Source organism: Dendropsophus ebraccatus, chromosome 5 (genome assembly GCF_027789765.1).
Source record: "Dendropsophus ebraccatus isolate aDenEbr1 chromosome 5, aDenEbr1.pat, whole genome shotgun sequence".
Classification (NCBI taxonomy): Eukaryota; Metazoa; Chordata; class Amphibia; order Anura; family Hylidae; genus Dendropsophus; species Dendropsophus ebraccatus.
In genome coordinates, this window is record NC_091458.1 from 101,586,487 (window position 1) to 101,603,063 (window position 16,577).

Below are 16,577 nucleotides of genomic sequence, written 5' to 3' on the forward strand. Positions count from 1 at the left end.
GCAAGATGGCAAAATATTTTTTCAGATTCTGCCCCCTGTTTTCTAGTTTTTATTAAAATAGGATCTATTATTTGCATATGAAAAAAGGTCATAACACCTTCCTCTCTTCTGGGAAGATTTTCTACAGGGTATACGTGGGAGTTTCAGCCACTTTGTCCAGTAGAACACTTGTGAAGTCCGACACTGATGTTTTTGCACAATGGCATAGCCCTGCGGGGACAGAAATGCAGGACCCAAACTGATCGATAAAGTTGTAATCACGCAACTATGCATAATGTCTCAGTATATATACTGAAGCATTAAAGGAGTTGTTGTTGAGTTTTTATTGAAAATGGAATTGTACCCTTTTCTTATATACATGTAATTAGGGCTGGGCAGTATACCGCAAAAATACAGATACCATCTCTGGCGAGGATGGTATCTGCGGTATTTTTATATCCTGGTCTGAGCTGTCCGAGCGCCTCCTCCCCGCTCCAGTCCCGGCTTGTCAGTACCTTCCCCCCGTCAGAGTGCCCCCCAACACACACACGTGAGGCCCGGCATGAGCGCTGCACGTTATGTGCAGGGATGCCAGTATCAGAGCGGGAGGTGGAGGAGGAGCAGCAGTGGTGAGAGTGTCTGAGTGCCCCATCCTCCTGCACCCGTCCCGTCCCAGTGCCCCCTCCCCCATCAGTCCTGTCCCGTGTGGGTGCGCCCCTCCGCATCAGTCCTGTCCCGTATGAGCGCCCCCCACCACACACCACACACACATGACCGGCGAGCGCTGCACCTGTTCTGTGTGTGCAGGGTCACGAGCAGGATATGGAGGAGCAGCATTTGGGAGGCTGCTGTACTGTAGTTCCATCAGCATCATTAACAGTACAGTGCTGCAGCTTAGGAGGAATGAATGGGTTGCAGCACACAGCAATGTCTCCTATAAGTTATGTGTGTGGGCATTCTGCCTGCTGCAGCCCATTCATTCCTCCTAAGCTTTAGCCCTGTACTTCCCATACCCCCATCCCTATGTGCCCCTTATATAGTAATAAAGCCCTAATCGTCCTCCCTATAGTCATACACCCCTATCCACCATCCATCCCTATGTGCCCCCTATATAGTCATACACCCCTATCAGCCCCCCGTATAGTCATATACCCCTATCCGACCCCTGTATAGTAATACATCCCTATCAGCCCCCCCCTCCTGTATAGTCATACACCCCTATCCGCCTCCCGTATAGACATACACTGCTATCAGCCCCCCGTACAGTCATACACCCCTATCAGCCCCCCATTTAGTCATATACTGCTATCAACCCCCTGTATAGTCATAAACTGCTATCAGCCCCCCCGTATAGACTTACACCGCTATCAGCCCCCCGTATAGACTTACACTGCTATCAGCCCCCCCGCACAGACTTACACTGCTATCAGCCCCCGTGTAGTCATAGACCCCTATCCGCCTGTCCGTCCTCCCTGTATAGTCATACACTGCTATCAGCCCCCCGTATAGACATAAACTGCTATCAGCCCCCCGTATAGACATAAACTGCTATCAGCCCCCCTGTAGTCATACACCCTATCCGCCCCCTGTATATCATACACCCCTGTCCCCCCCCCCTGTATAGTCATACACTATCAGCCCCCCATATAGACATACACTGCTATCAGCCCCCCTGTAGTTATACACCCCTATCCGCCCCCCTGTATAGTAATAGACCCCTTCCTGCCCCTCCCTTTACAGTCATACACCCCTTTCCCTATGTAACCCCCTGTAGATACACGTCCAGGTCTCTGCTGAGACCCCCTAATAATGACGACAAATAATAATAATAATGGCAGTGGACTAAATGGCACAGCCATGGGTTGCTCCTCAGTGAGTAAATTTTTTTTTTTTACTTTTTTGAATTAAAATATTGCTTGTTTGGCATGGCAAGTGGGTGTGGTTTGCAAAAAGGGCGTGTCATAATTATAGTTACCGCAGCTACAACCGCGATAAACCGCGATATTGATTTAGGCCAATATCGCCCAGCCCTACATGTAATGGGGTGGCCAATATCGCCCAGCCCTACATGTAATGGGGTATGTGTGCAGATTTTTTTTTTTTTTTTTTTTTTTTTTTCTACACCAGCTCAGTAACCCTGTCAGTAATAGAAGAATCGCATACCCACAGATAAGTCTTGTGTAATGTATCCATGAGCCAAATGATGTAACAATTATTATTATGGTTAGTCCAGCAGCTTCTTCTCTTTATTACTTTGCTCTAGGTGACAATTGTGTTATTAAAGTTAACTGAAAAAAAAAACAAAACGCATAACTCTTTGAAGGGTGATGGTTGTAAATAAAGTTGACTGTAAGAAAAAAAAAGTTAAAAAATGTCAAGTCTTCCCATACTTATCAGCTGCTGTATGTCCTGGAGGAAATGTTTTATCTTCAGTCTGACATAGTGCTCTCTGCTGACATCTCCGGCGGAGACAGGAACTGTCCAGAGCTGGAGAGGTTTTCTATGGGGATTCCCATAGAAAACGTTTTCTACTCTGGACAGTTCCTGTCTTCGCCAGAGATGTCAGCAGAGAGCACTGTGTCAGACTGAAGATAAAACATTTCCTCCAGGACATACAGCAGCCGATAAGTATGGGAAGACTTGACATTTTTTAATAGAAGTAAATTACAAATCTATATAACTTTATGACACCAGTTGATTTGAAAGAAAAAGATTTACGCTGGATAACCCCTTTAAAAATCCAGATGTTTTGAGATTTCTTCACTGAGAGCAAGCAGAAGCATGAAATTATTAATATGCTATTATGCAGAATATAACTTGGCATCAGTGCCATATGCTTAAAGGAAAGTATTAGTTATTCAACTTTCCTAGTATGTTTTCTCTATGATTAAAATTCAAAATGATGCCCAGTAGCGAGTTTAAAGTATCACGGTCATTTAACAAAACCTTTGGTATGTGAAGAAGACATGCTTTGCTGAGTGCTTCTCTCTGCTCTAGCTGGCTTGTTGCAGACGATGACTGACTGGTCTTTATGAAGCTTGATAGACCAGTCAGGGGCGAAACATTGATTACTTGATGCTGTTGGGCGTCCATGATGCTGTATGCTTAAGTAAGCCTTCATTTGGGAATGTTGCCTACCCAGTGTGCATCTACCTTGACCTCACTGGATATTTTTCCATGGTGCTGTTGGGCTCAATTCTCCGTGACCTATCAATAGTTTTGTTAAATGAAAGTAACAAACTCTAAATTTGCTAAATAAAAACACAGCTTCCATACTCTATGTATAGCAAAGATGGTAGGTAAATCAACTAGAAGGCACACTGGCATTTCTCATGACAATTGTAATTAGTTTCTTCTTTTGTGTGAGCTGGGAATTCGATCATCACGTTTAGATTCTGTTTCTGTTTGTGGTATGCGTGTTGCTGTTTTATTTTTTATTCATTAATTTTTTTTTTTTTACAAAGTTTGCTTTTTTTTAATTTAATTTCCTGTCTATTTTGTTTCTGAATTTGGTGACTTCATCCCTTGCAGTGAGGACATTTTTGAGCATACCTTTCATGTACACAGCTCTCGTCCGGTTGGCCAAGGGGTGGAAGGTCTGGCTAGAGTGGGCTCCCGTGCTGCATTGTCATTTGCCTTTGCTTTCCTGCGTAGAGCATGGCGATCTGGTAAGTCACTGTGATCACTCAAAAATACAAAGAATTACTATTATATCATTAAATGAATCACTTATGTAGCGGCCAAAATATTTTAAAGCGGCAGATGAAATGTACAGTGGCACACAGTCTTGCAGCAAATTGAGCATAGTTTTCAAATGGACGTGCCACAGCCACACAGATATTAAACAATCAGATTTAGAACAGTGCAGAATAGCTGGAAAACTGAATGCAGTTTGTGTGCGCATTGCAGCTTTGCTGTGGCTCCTTTATATTCACTACCTTAAAGGGTCTGCATAAATTAGTTAAACTTATCGCACCTCAGTGGCTGTTATTGTTTCTTTAGCTTAGAGACCCTTTTTTAAAAAAAAACAAAACAAATAAAACAACTTTTTTTTATTTGAGTTTGCAAAATAATTGTTTATCACAACATAACAAAGGGCGGTTGGGTGAGGAGAAGGAAAGGGAGTGCTTGGAGACCCTTTAGTACACGTTAACACATGTCTCCTTATATAATGCTACCATAATAAAAGAAAACAATGTTTGTTCACATGCACAATGTAACGTAAGCAATCACTTCTGTTGTAAAAATTGTGTACACCAGAAATACTCTTAAGTTCTCGTTCATTGAAAACTAAGAAAATGCATGTTTTGCCAATATGCTATGTTTAAAGGGAATCTGTCAGCTACAATTCGTGTTCCAAACTGCTGACACTGTTAGATAGCAGTTAGGTTGAGCAGACACATGACAGCTTGCATATCTGTTTGTGCTTCAAGAATGCTTTTATTTTGTAGTAACTTTCTTAAGCTCCTAAAGGGAAGCAAGCTATAACACCCCTCACTTCGCCTTCCATTCCTGACCCTGGTTGGGACTTGGCTTTCAGGTGTCAATCAAGCAGGGAGGCGGAGCGAGGAGACATTCTAGCTTGTAGCTATCCAGGACCTCGAAAAAGCCTCTTTGACTTATTATACCAGAGAATAAAAGCATTTTTCTACATTTTGGAAACACAGATAGACAGAGCAAGGATACACATGGTAACTTTCATCTAACATCTATCTAACTGTGTCAGCAGTTTGGAACATATTACAACTGACCAATTTCCTTTAACAGGAAACAGCCCAGATTTGCATATATCCGTGCTGCCGATTTCCCGTTACTGATAACACCAGCAGTGGATACATGCCTTCAGCGCTGCTGTGTGATCCAGCGTGTTGCTTCAGCCCCGCTATCCAGCTGCTGCTGTATCTTCAGGCCGCCATGCTCCTCCTCTGGTTGTCAATCATTCTGGAGAAGGTGGGCAGCAGCCTGAAGATAGAGTAGCGGCCCGTGAGCGAGTTGAGAGAGCAATTGGAAACTGGTATAAATTTATGTTGCCATTCTTATGATCGGTCATTGAACAGAACATACCAGATTAATTTCCAAACAATATACAACAGATGGCAGGATGGATGGGATGTCTTCTTTAAAGATTATCCGTTTAAAGATTTATCCATTTGCTTCTAAACTGCCCTGATTCTAGCGTTCCTTACTAGTCATACTTTAGTATGTAAACACGTGAAATGTTGGTTGCATAGCCCGAATGTACCAGATGCTAACTGGCATTTTTTATGAGCTGCTCTTGAAACGGGCAACATCTTTACGTATGTTACATTTCATTTTTTTCCAGGTGAGGATGCAGATCTTTGTAGTGAACTCCTACAAGAATCACTTGATGCCCTGCGGGCGCTTCCTGAGGCCACACTCTTTGATGAGGGCACAGTTTCATCTGTCTGGCTTGAAGTTGTTGAGCGAGCCACTAAATTTTTAAGGTCTGTTACAGGGTGAGTTTGCAGTGTTGTTGGTTTCCCCCCCCCCCTTATTGTTTGGTTCAAAACTGTATGAATTATTCCTGCATCACTGCATATACCATAATAGGATACTTGCCCCTTTATCAATGAGCCCCATGTAAAACACTGATCCTGCTCTGTAGTTTTAATCACTGAGGTCAGTGTTTTGGGTCCAAAGTATAGGGGGTTGTGTATTACAAACCTTGAAGGTGTCTTATGACTTGTCCTAAACTTTATTGGCCTTGCTCTGAATAAACCCCGTAATGATAGTTAGCCATTTGTAAGCACTGTTATGGCATTGTTGCAAGTCCTGTTATATACTGCAGTTGCTGAGAACACTGAATCTTTTTGTTGCCAATAAAAACATTGGAGAATGTTCACTTAGATTTATTACTTTATAACAAATTCACACATATGATACAAAAAACAGTGTTAAATAGCTTTACATCCTGGTTTTAGGCTCTGTTCACAGTGTACATTGTGTAGCAGCTCTGCCGAACAGCTGTTTATTGAAGGTGCCAGGTGACCGCATCTCCACTCATCAGATAATCAGATATTAATTGCCTGTCCCAGGGGTAGGCTGTTTAAGAGGTTTTCTGGATTTTTTTTTAAAGTGTCACTGTCATCTCTATGACATGGCAAAAGTTTTGATCGGTCCGGGTGCGTACCAGTTTGAAGAACAAGCAGGAGAGAACGCACTGCCACTCGGTCCACTCCCGCTCTGTGCTAGAATAATTCATGATATAAGTCTATGGAGACACCCCCCCCCTCCTCTCCGTGCTTGTTCTCACGATCGGTACAGGTCTGAACACTCAAAAGTTTTTATGACAACAGTGAGACTTAAAAGTTTTTTGAGCAATAAGAGAAAAGAAATCCAAAATTTCTAAATGTCAAGGGGGGAAATGATAGAATCAGTGTAATGTACTTTTATAAAACAAATAGAGCACAAGTCTAAAAATGCAAAGAAATATGTGACTGAGTACTTATGGACATTGCCGAGCTGTAGGCAAAGTGAAAGAAGGCATGTCCCCCCCCCCCCCCTGCCTTAAGTATTGTAAAACTTCTTCAAGATAGAGATGCAAAAGATCTTGGTTGTTCCAAGTCAGCAGTGTGTAACATTAGCAACTATTTACCAGGTGAATCTCAAATTTAGGAATAAAAGACACCACATCCATATGTTATATATTGATATGCAACCTCTCGGCAAACAAGTTAGTGTGCATTTGGATGAAACTGCATAACCCTACTTGCACTTTACAGCATTTGTGATCTTCAAGTGAAATCTTTTACCACTTAACCTTGATATTAAACCTTTCATATTTTGAGATATTGCTCATGGCTGTTTTAAACCAATAAGCACAGCAAATTTTATCCAGTTTTCCAAAAATTATTAGAATCTATAGAATGTGCTTTTTTTTTTTTTGCAGAGTTTACTTATTCATGTGTGTGTTTTTTTTTGTTGTTTTTTTTTGCTTTTTTGTTTTTTTCTCCAGCGATATCCATGGTGCTCAAAGTCCTAGGGGTGCAGGAAACATTCCACTACAAGACCAGCACTTAGCACTTGCCATTTTACTAGAGCTTGCTGTACAGAGAGGCACTCTAAGGTCAGTACATGATGAATGAAGAATGATGATGTCTGTCTTAAAATGCTCTCTGTATAGAACTATAGGACTGTGACAGTTTTTTTTTTTTTTTTTTTTTTTTTTTTTTTTTTTTTGTACTGATACACATCATTTTGCACAGTGACAGCTTGTTACCGCCCACAACCTTTAGCGGAATTAGCTTTGCCATAGTCTTTCTAAAATCCCTCCAATGTCATAAATGTTGTGTAAATAAATATATAAATTTAATTTTTCTGAATTTTTAATTGAATTTCGATAAATATAACAAAAGGTGGGAATAAATTCTTGCTTGGTTGTCAGACTGTAGCAGAATAGAGAGACTTGTATATTTTGTACTTGCAAAGCCTTATTTTTGAATATAACTTAGAATGTCTTTTGTTACACGTTATGGAGATTTTCCAAGACACTTTGTATTACTAAGGCCTAATTTCCATAGGTATATTGCTACTAAAAAATGACTAATTATTTTACATTTTCTAATCTGCTCCTACTGCTTTGTTATATATGTGTAATAGAGGAAATGTACTTTTTAAAGTGTCCCTGTAACTGTAAAGAAAAACTTATGCCAGAAGCGGTCATGGTCTGGGTGGTAATGTCCCACTGACTGTTAAATTAGGAGAAGTGTGCAACAGAGTGCTTCTATCCCTGACCCTCTGAAATCTGTCTGGCTGCAGGAGACTGGTTTCATAGAATTACAATGAAGTCTATCTCAGATTGTGGTTTATTTTGCATCTTTTAGCCAAATGTTATCTGCTGCTATGCTGCTACTTCAACTCTGGGACAATGGAACAAGGGAAACTGATAATGAGCGGTCAGCCCAGGGAACCAGTGCACCTCTCCTCCCTTTACTACATCGGTTCCAGAGTATTGTGTGCAATAAAGACATTCATAACCTGGAAAAAGAGATTCAGGTAGGTTTTTATAGTCCATCATATAGTTTTCTGATATATGATGGTGGAAGACAATGCTGCTGCTGACTGGATAGCTAACTTGGCTAAAATGTGTATTTTTTTCTTTTCTAGGTGCTTTCATGTCCTCTAAGCCCAAATGAAAACTTTTTGCGGTATCTGATCTTGCCTCAGGACAATGAGTTGGCTATTGACTTAAGGCAAACTGCTGTTGTCATTATGGCACATTTAGACCGATTGGCTGCACCGTGCATGCCTCCACAGTGCAGCTCGCCAACCTCACATAAGGTATTCTTGTTTTTCTGTACTATTCTCTTAGTGTGTGTGTGTGTATGTGTGTTTAATTAATATATATATCTATATATATATATATATATATATATATATATATATATATATATATATATTATATAATTTTTTTTTTTTATATATATAATTTTTTTTTTTTTTTATTTTGATATATTTTGTACAGATAAAATGCTCAAGTGCTTGTTTAGTGCATGACAAGCGATGATCTTTTTCTTTTAACCCCTTAGCGTCCCATGATGTACCTGGTACGTCATGGTGCCGCGGGGGGTGTTCAGAGCGGGGTCCCGCCGGGGTCCCGCCTCTATTAGCCGGTGCGGGTCCCGTTGCGGGTCCCGTCCCGTTGCAAACCTGACAGCTGCATTGAAGTGCTTTTTTACTGCACGTCCCTGGTGTCTAGTGGCACGGGGGGGGGGGGGGGGGGGGGGCGGGATCCGTTCTTCTGGCCGGCCTGGGTCTCAGCGTCGGAATGACGCTGATCCCGGCTCGGCAATAGATTGCTATTGCCTGCAGCAGGCCATAGCAATCTATCAGCGATTACAATGATCTTTGCTGTGTATAAACACAGCATTGATCTCTATAATAGATCAGTGCTGTCTATATACAAGTCCCCCAGAGGGGCTTCTAGTTTATGTAAAAAAAAATTAGTAAAAATGTGTTTTAATTAATAAAAAATCCCCTCCCCTAATAAAAGTCCAAATCACCCCCCTTTTATTAATTTTATAATTATAAATTAATAAATAAACAAATAAATAAACATATTTGGTATCGCCGCACACGTAATCGCCCGAACTATTAATTAATCACATTCCTGATCTCGCACGGTAAACAGCGTCAGCGCAAAAAAAATTCCAAAGTGCAAAATTGCACATTTTTGGTCGCATCAAATCCAGAAAAAATGTAATAAAAAGCGATCAAAAAGTTGTATTTGCGCAATCAAGGTACCAATAGAAAGAACGCATCATGGCGCAAAAAATGACACCTGATACAGCCCCATAGATTAAAGGATAAAAGCGCTATAAGCCTGGGAATGGAGCGATTTTAAGGAACATATATTTGTTAACAATGGTTTGAATTTTTTACAGGCCATCACATAATATAAAAGTTATACATGTTACATATCATTGTAATCGAAACAACTTGAGGAACATGCATAACAAGTCAGTTTTACCATAGGGCGAACGGCGTAAATGCAAAACTCCCCGAAATCAAAACAAATTGGTTTTTTTTTTTTTCAATTTGACAGCGCAAATGATTTTTTTCCGGTTTCGCAGCATATTTTATGGAAAAATACTGCCTGTCATTACATACAAAGTACAATTGGTTTCACAAAAAATAAGCGCTCATATAAGTCTCTAGGTGAAAAAATGCAAGCGCTATGGACTTTTAAACATAAAATGGAAAAAGCAAAAGCGCAAAAACGAAAATTGGCTTTGACCTTAAGGGGTTAAACAATGGTCATTTAGATAGAAGATCTCTAAGAAAAGTCATAATGCGATCATAATTAAGATTGTAAACATTATCATAAATGTGTTCATATATATACTTTGGGAGGCGTTTATTAAGTCCGGCGTTTTTTACGCCGGACGTAAAAATGCCCCCGCAGCTACGGAGATTTATGTAGAGGCGGACTGCCTCTACATAAATCCCGTGCACGCCGTTGCGCACCGCCGAAAACCTACGCCAGCTGAGGACTGGAGTAGGTTTTCGGCGTACATTTTGGCGGAACAGATGATAAATCGCGCGGACTCTGAGTCCGCGCCCTCCGTTTCGCCCACTCTCCGCCCCTTTTCCGCCCCCTGGCGTACTCGGCGGAAAGTGCCGATTTGCAAATATTTTATTCGCAAATCCGCCATTTTTGCTTAAAAAAAGACGCAAATCGGCACTTTCCGCCGAAAATCATCCATTCGCCGGATGATACATGTGGCCCTTTGTGTTCATATCAATATACTGGGAACGAGTATTCACAGTAAAAGTCTTGAAAATTATTAACAATGAATTTGAGGTCAGCATAAAAGGTGCAACATAAGAATGAATTTTCGTTCGTAGTTTGATTGTTTCTGCGTTTTTGAATTTAAAGGAAAGCTGTTACTAGGTTTATGAAAGCATCATAAACTAGTGACAAAAAAACTAAACAGCTTCGTGTATTACTTAATTTTGTTCAGCCGTTCTCCTAATATGCAGGAGAACAGGATTCTTGCCACACCCCTCCCCCTGGCCTCCAGCTTCTGATTGACAGTTGACTGCCTATATACAGCATGGATAGATAACTGAGAATCAGCAGCTGGTGGGCAGCATTTTATGCTTCTCATGAATATCCAGGACTACTGGGCTCATGCACATAATGGAGAGGACTACTTATCGTCCATGTTATTCAGGAGAATATCTTCAAAACAGCTGCACAGAACAATGTGATACATCATTTGGTTCAGCTTCTCTGTCACTAGTTTATGCTACCCTCAAATAGGACAGCAAAAATCCTATGTAAAAGGCACTTCACTGTACTGAGGAGCAGCACACAGGGAGTCACACGGTGCTAAAAAATGTCATTATACAGATTTAGGATGTGTGATTAGTATTATACTGTTACTCTATGTGTAACGACCCTGCTATCTTTTAAGTTTATGGTGCAAACACCAAAATACCCCTTTAACCCCTTAACATTTTGCACCATACATGTATGATACATGAGTGGTGGGGTGGTATGAATCAAGGTCAGGAGCTGAGCTTGCATCATATCTGGAGAGCAGTGGCTGCTATTGGGCCAATAATGACCACCATAAGCAATCATTGGGTCTGCTGTATTTCCTAGCGGATGCAGGGACTATTCCATGGGTGGACTTCTCGACAATATAAAATCCTTGCTTGTAGATTCAAAATTGGGTTATATATATTTTGAGATTAATATATAATATCACAGCAGTCTTCCTTTTTGTTTCTTAGGGCTCCTTGCAGGAGGTCATCAGCTGGGGTCTGTTGGGTTGGAAGTATTACGCGAATGTGAATGGCCCTATACAATGTGAAGCTCTTGCTACTCTTGGTGTTACACAAATAGCCTGTGCTGAGAAGTGTTTTTTGATATTATCCAGAAATGGCAAAGTTTACACCCAAACGTACAACAATAATACACTGGTGAGTAAAACGATGGTGTAGAAAGTTGTCTTTTAGCAGAGATAAAACACCTATATTTACACTGAGCTCAAGGTAAGTTACAACAATGGATAAGCTCTAAAACTATATACGATATCCAAGAGAGTATGTTATCAGTAAGGTTAATAACACATCTTGTCTGATCCTTGTTTCCCTGATGGAGATGTAGATGGAGAGTTCCCAGTCTCCACAGACAGATCTTATAGTCTTATATATCTTATCAAAAAGTTTGAAGCTGCCTCATTGTTTTACCAACTTTTTCTAGTGAAATGCTCTTTGTTGAATAATGTTTTAGTTCATGCACTTAACTTCTCTTGGTTTTGCACAACAGGTAACACATACAGTGTCTTACATTTTTTTTTTCTTTTACCAGGGACCACAGCTTGTGCAAGGTCTTGCCTCCCGAAACATTGTGAAGATTGCTGCTCATTCTGATGGACAGCATTATCTGGCCTTATCTGCGACTGGGGAACTGTTCTCATGGGGCTGTGGTGATGGTGGAAGACTAGGTCATGGAGACACTGTGTAAGATGGATTATATATATTTAGCAGTGGTATAAACTTGATCACTTTTTATATATATATAATTTTTTAATATATAAAACCATTCTTGCTGTTTTCTCCAGTTCGTTGGAAGAGCCAAAGCTTATTTCTGCCCTGTGTGGAAAGCAGTCTGGGAAGCAGGTTGTTCACATTGCCTGTGGCAGCACTTATAGTGCAGCGATTACTGCTGATGGAGAACTGTACACCTGGGGCCGAGGAAACTATGGAAGATTGGGACATGGTGTGTATACCCTTTTTATATAGAGAAATGTAGTAGAGCAGCTTATACACTGATAAGAAAAAAGCTTATTACCTAGAGCTTTGTTTGTGTTGTGGATCCTTCCCTGTAGCTTTCAATGAGATTACATACTTGGAAGTTGAGTGTGCCTAATCGTTTGATATGGTTGCTTTGTTTGTTTTTGTTCCAGTAGTATACTTTCATTATTATGTTCTACATCCCCCCCCCCCCCCTTGCCTGTACTGAATTTCTCTTTTTGTTGCCTTACTACTTAACCCTAATGTACCATGAGTGTAACACTTATGAAATGGTTTGGCTTCTACCAGGCTCAAGTGAAGACCAGACTGTTCCGATGTTGGTGACTGGGTTGAAAGGACTTAAGGTTGTCGATGTTTCTTGTGGAAGTGGAGATGCTCAGACTCTGGCAGTGACTGAAAATGGTAAGTGTGCTCAATATACTTTACAGAAATTGGCTTGTGAGCCTGCTGGGGGACATGGGCTGGGATCTGGGATTACAACTTGTATATACATATGCCAAAACTGAGAAGATCAGTAACTGTCCTACAGGGGATAATAGGCCAACTAAAATTCCAGCCCTCCTCTAACAGGTTTGATTAAACCAAATGGCAAAAAAATTATTTTAAATTTCTATAGATCTGTAATGTGTGTGTGTGCATGCATATATCTCTCTCTCTCTCTCTCTCTCTCTCTCTCTCTCTCTATATATATATATATATATATATATATATATATATATATATATATATATATATATATATATATATATTATATAATGTGTATATGTGTGCAAATGTTCTGCAACGGTATCCTCTATTATTCTACTGGCTCTACTATGGTAGCCGGACTAATACTTGTTGAGAGTGTAGCACTGTGAAGAAATAGTCGCAGTACATAGGATTTTGAGTATATAGTGTGTGTGTGTTGTGGCTTGTGTCCCACAAACCTTCAAGGTATACACTGACTTGACTTATATTCGTATATAATTGTACTTGCGACAGACCTCAGTAGGTGTAGAAACGAAACGTATCTGTAAGCTTGGCTCTCAATAAAAATGGAAGACTGCTGCCTACTATGTCTATGTCAGATACAGATGTTTTAAGGAAATAGGCATTTATATCACATATAAGGATTACACTGCATCTCTCTTATTAATCATATACTTGGTATCAATACATACATAAATTAAAACATAGAGGTACTATCAGTGTCTGCCCTACTTGTTTGTTACGGTGGAGTTTATGGTGTAGGAGAACAACGGTGATGAACACTAGTATATAAAGCTGTATATTGCCACTACTGTTGTCAAAACCCTGCCATCGGGTACTTCCCTGTTATCTCCTTACATAGTTGTACTATACAGTAGTAATGTGAGAAATGTGTAGAAAGGGCCTTTCTTAATCATTCCCGCCTCTCTATACTGTGATGTCTTTGTACAGTGCTGAGCACTGTTGTCCCCTTATAAACACCAGTAAACAAATCAATGAAATAAATGCCCAGCTTCATGGCATAGCTGAACTAGAGATATGGAGTTACAAACCACTAAGTGATAATTGTATGATACAGTGCAGAGCCAACTGTGTGTACTCTTACCAGCCAAAATCGAAGAACAAAATACCTATGAGAGGTGCTATTAGAGCTGTTAACGTTCAAATTCTAAAATACACCAAAAAATGCTACCCAATGTACACTTGTTGACCATCTAAGATACAATGACCGCCATGTGTCCCAATAGCAACAATTGTATCCTATATCTCTTGGAGATGGTTATTATTGCCCCAAGGTGGGCACATGTCCAGTAGTCTAATTGAATTATCGTTTGCTGGTTGTACTGACTATTGTCTTTTATAACAATTGCATATTGTCTAGCTCTTTCTGATGTGGATTTACAACCTGAATACAAAAGTTTAAATTGCCTGTATTTAATGAATACCACAAGTTACCGGGCAGTCAGTATTGGTGAAAGTGTGTTTAGCAAGATGATAAATATGTGTGTTTTATTTTTTTTTTAAGGTCAAGTCTGGTCTTGGGGAGACGGGGATTATGGAAAGCTGGGTAGAGGTGGCAGCGATGGCTGTAAAACGCCAAAGTTGATTGAGAAACTACAAGACCTAGACATAGTGAAAGTTCGCTGTGGCAGCCAGTTTTCCATTGCTATCACCAAAGACGGGCAGGTCTATTCCTGGGGCAAAGGAGACAATCAGAGACTTGGACATGGGACAGAGGAACATGTCCGTTATCCCAAATTACTGGATGGGCTACAAGGTGAGTGGATTGCAGATTGTAAGTAGTATCTAATTTATCATGTCAGGACTGGCACTATGAATACATTAAAGCCTTCAAGGGAACCTGTCACCTGGGACAGTGGGGTCCAACCAGCCTTACACCTTAATTATTTCAGTTCCAACTGACTTATACTGAGAAAGTTGCTTGCTTTTTATTTAGTCTTAAAGGGGTATTCCGCCCAGGTCCTCCCCCCCCCCATTGCATTCCTCATATTTCTTTAAACGCTGTACAGTATATGGAATGTCTAACATGTCTAGAATTCCTGCCGGTTGATCATACTTGGCTATTCTCATATGGACATGTAGAGTTGCACACTCCAAATGGTTTCTACTAAGGTGTCTAAATGCTTTTAATTCTAAAAGTCTGTTATAATGATGTAAGTATGCTGGAACTGTTCCAAAGCATTTAAACACACTATTTACCGTGGCTGCAGTGTATCTGAATGTGTGAATATTTATTTTAGTCACTGATCAATGGTTCTTGTGCTGCATATGACTTGCAGCCATAATTAATTCATGTATACTCTTATGTACTGTGTGTATTTATACATTTTATTTTTGTGTTTGTATAAGGCAAGAAGGTGGTCGATGTAGCAGTAGGCTCCACACACTGCCTGGCACTTACTGAATCTGGAGAGGTGTACAGTTGGGGTAGCAATGATCAATGCCAGCACTTTGACACCTTGCGTATTGCAAAACCTGAGCCTTCCGCTCTCCCTGGATTGGACTCTAAGCATATAGTTGGAATTGCATGTGGACCTGCGCAGGTATGTGTTTCTTAAATAGTGGCTCTGGTTAAAAATTTATTTTGTGTAGTTTTTTTTTTACAGTCAAGTCAATGGATTCTGGAAAATGAGATGTTCATTGACACAACCATTTTTTCTGTCCTCTGTTAGCTGTTCACATGTTTTAAGTTTGATTCCTCTAAAACAGGCATGTCCAAAGTCCGGCCGGGGGGCATTTGCGGCCCGCGTTCCGAACTTTTACGGCCCCCCAGGTATCCGGCAGCAACAGATACCTTGTGCCACGCCACTCTAGTGCACAGAAAAGTAAAGCCGAAATCTGGCGATGTCTGAGATTTCGGCTTTCCTTTCCCGTGCCTAAGAGCAGTGTTTTTCAACCAGTGTGCCGCGGGCGCCGTCCCCCTCACCTACTGGCCCGGACGTGCTCCTCCAATCAGGGGAGACCAGGAGCGTGGTGCGCCACGCACCACGCTCCCGGTCTCCCATGATTAGAGGAGCGCGTCCGGGCTAGTAAGTGAGGGGGACGGCTCCCGCGGTGAGCATCTCAAGGAAGGTGAGCAGGGATGGGGGAGAAACAGGAGAGAAGCAGGGGGGAGAGAAACATGGGGATGGGGGAGAAGCAGGGGGGAGAGAAACATGGGGATGGGGGATATGCAGGGGGGAGAGAAACATGGGGATGGGGGAGAAGCAGGGGGGAGAGAAACATGGGGATGGGGGAGAAGCAGGGGGGAGAGAAACATGGGGATGGGGGAGAAGCAGGGGGGAGAGAAACATGGGGATGGGGGAGAAACATGGGGATGGGGGAGAAGCAGGGGGGAGAGAAACATGGGGATGGGGGAGAAACATGGGGATGGGGGAGAAGCAGGGGGGAGAGAAACATGGGGATGGGGGAGAAACATGGGGATGGGGGAGAAACATGGGGATGGGGGAGAAGCAGGGGGGAGAGACATGGGGATGGGGGAGAAGCAGGGGGGGGAGAAACATGGGGATGGGGGAGAAGCAGGGGGGGGAGAAACATGGGGATGGGGGAGAAGCAGGGGGGGGGAGAAACATGGGGATGGGGGAGAAGCAGGGGGGGGGAGAAACATGGGGATGGGGGAGAAGCAGGGGGGGGGAGAAACATGGGGATGGGGGAGAAGCAGGGGGGAGAGAAACATGGGGATGGGGGAGAAGCAGGGGGGAGAGAAACATGGGGATGGGGGAGAAACGGGAGAGAAATCTGGGGGGAGAGAAACATGGGGATGGGGGAGAGAAACATGGGGATGGGGGATAAGCAGGGGGGAGAGAAACATGGGGATGGGG

At 41.7% G+C, this 16,577-nt stretch overlaps 1 protein-coding gene across 6 annotated transcripts in view; it reads left to right on the forward strand.

The window, feature by feature from the left end:
- HERC2 (HECT and RLD domain containing E3 ubiquitin protein ligase 2) overlaps positions 1-16,577 on the forward strand; it is a 132,425-nt gene that overhangs the window by 23,712 nt on the left and 92,136 nt on the right. For 5 of the 6 annotated variants that reach the window (XM_069970846.1, XM_069970840.1, XM_069970844.1 and 2 more), the window contains exons 6-16: positions 3,511-3,647; positions 5,303-5,456; positions 6,956-7,066; positions 7,824-7,995; positions 8,107-8,280; positions 11,242-11,430; positions 11,822-11,973; positions 12,075-12,232; positions 12,556-12,669; positions 14,261-14,512; positions 15,106-15,299. In XM_069970846.1, the coding sequence (XP_069826947.1) occupies positions 3,511-3,647; positions 5,303-5,456; positions 6,956-7,066; positions 7,824-7,995; positions 8,107-8,280; positions 11,242-11,430; positions 11,822-11,973; positions 12,075-12,232; positions 12,556-12,669; positions 14,261-14,512; positions 15,106-15,299 (1,807 nt within the window). The remainder of the gene's footprint in view (positions 1-3,510; positions 3,648-5,302; positions 5,457-6,955; positions 7,067-7,823; positions 7,996-8,106; positions 8,281-11,241; positions 11,431-11,821; positions 11,974-12,074; positions 12,233-12,555; positions 12,670-14,260; positions 14,513-15,105; positions 15,300-16,577) is intronic. The other variant, XM_069970843.1, reaches the window with a different exon arrangement.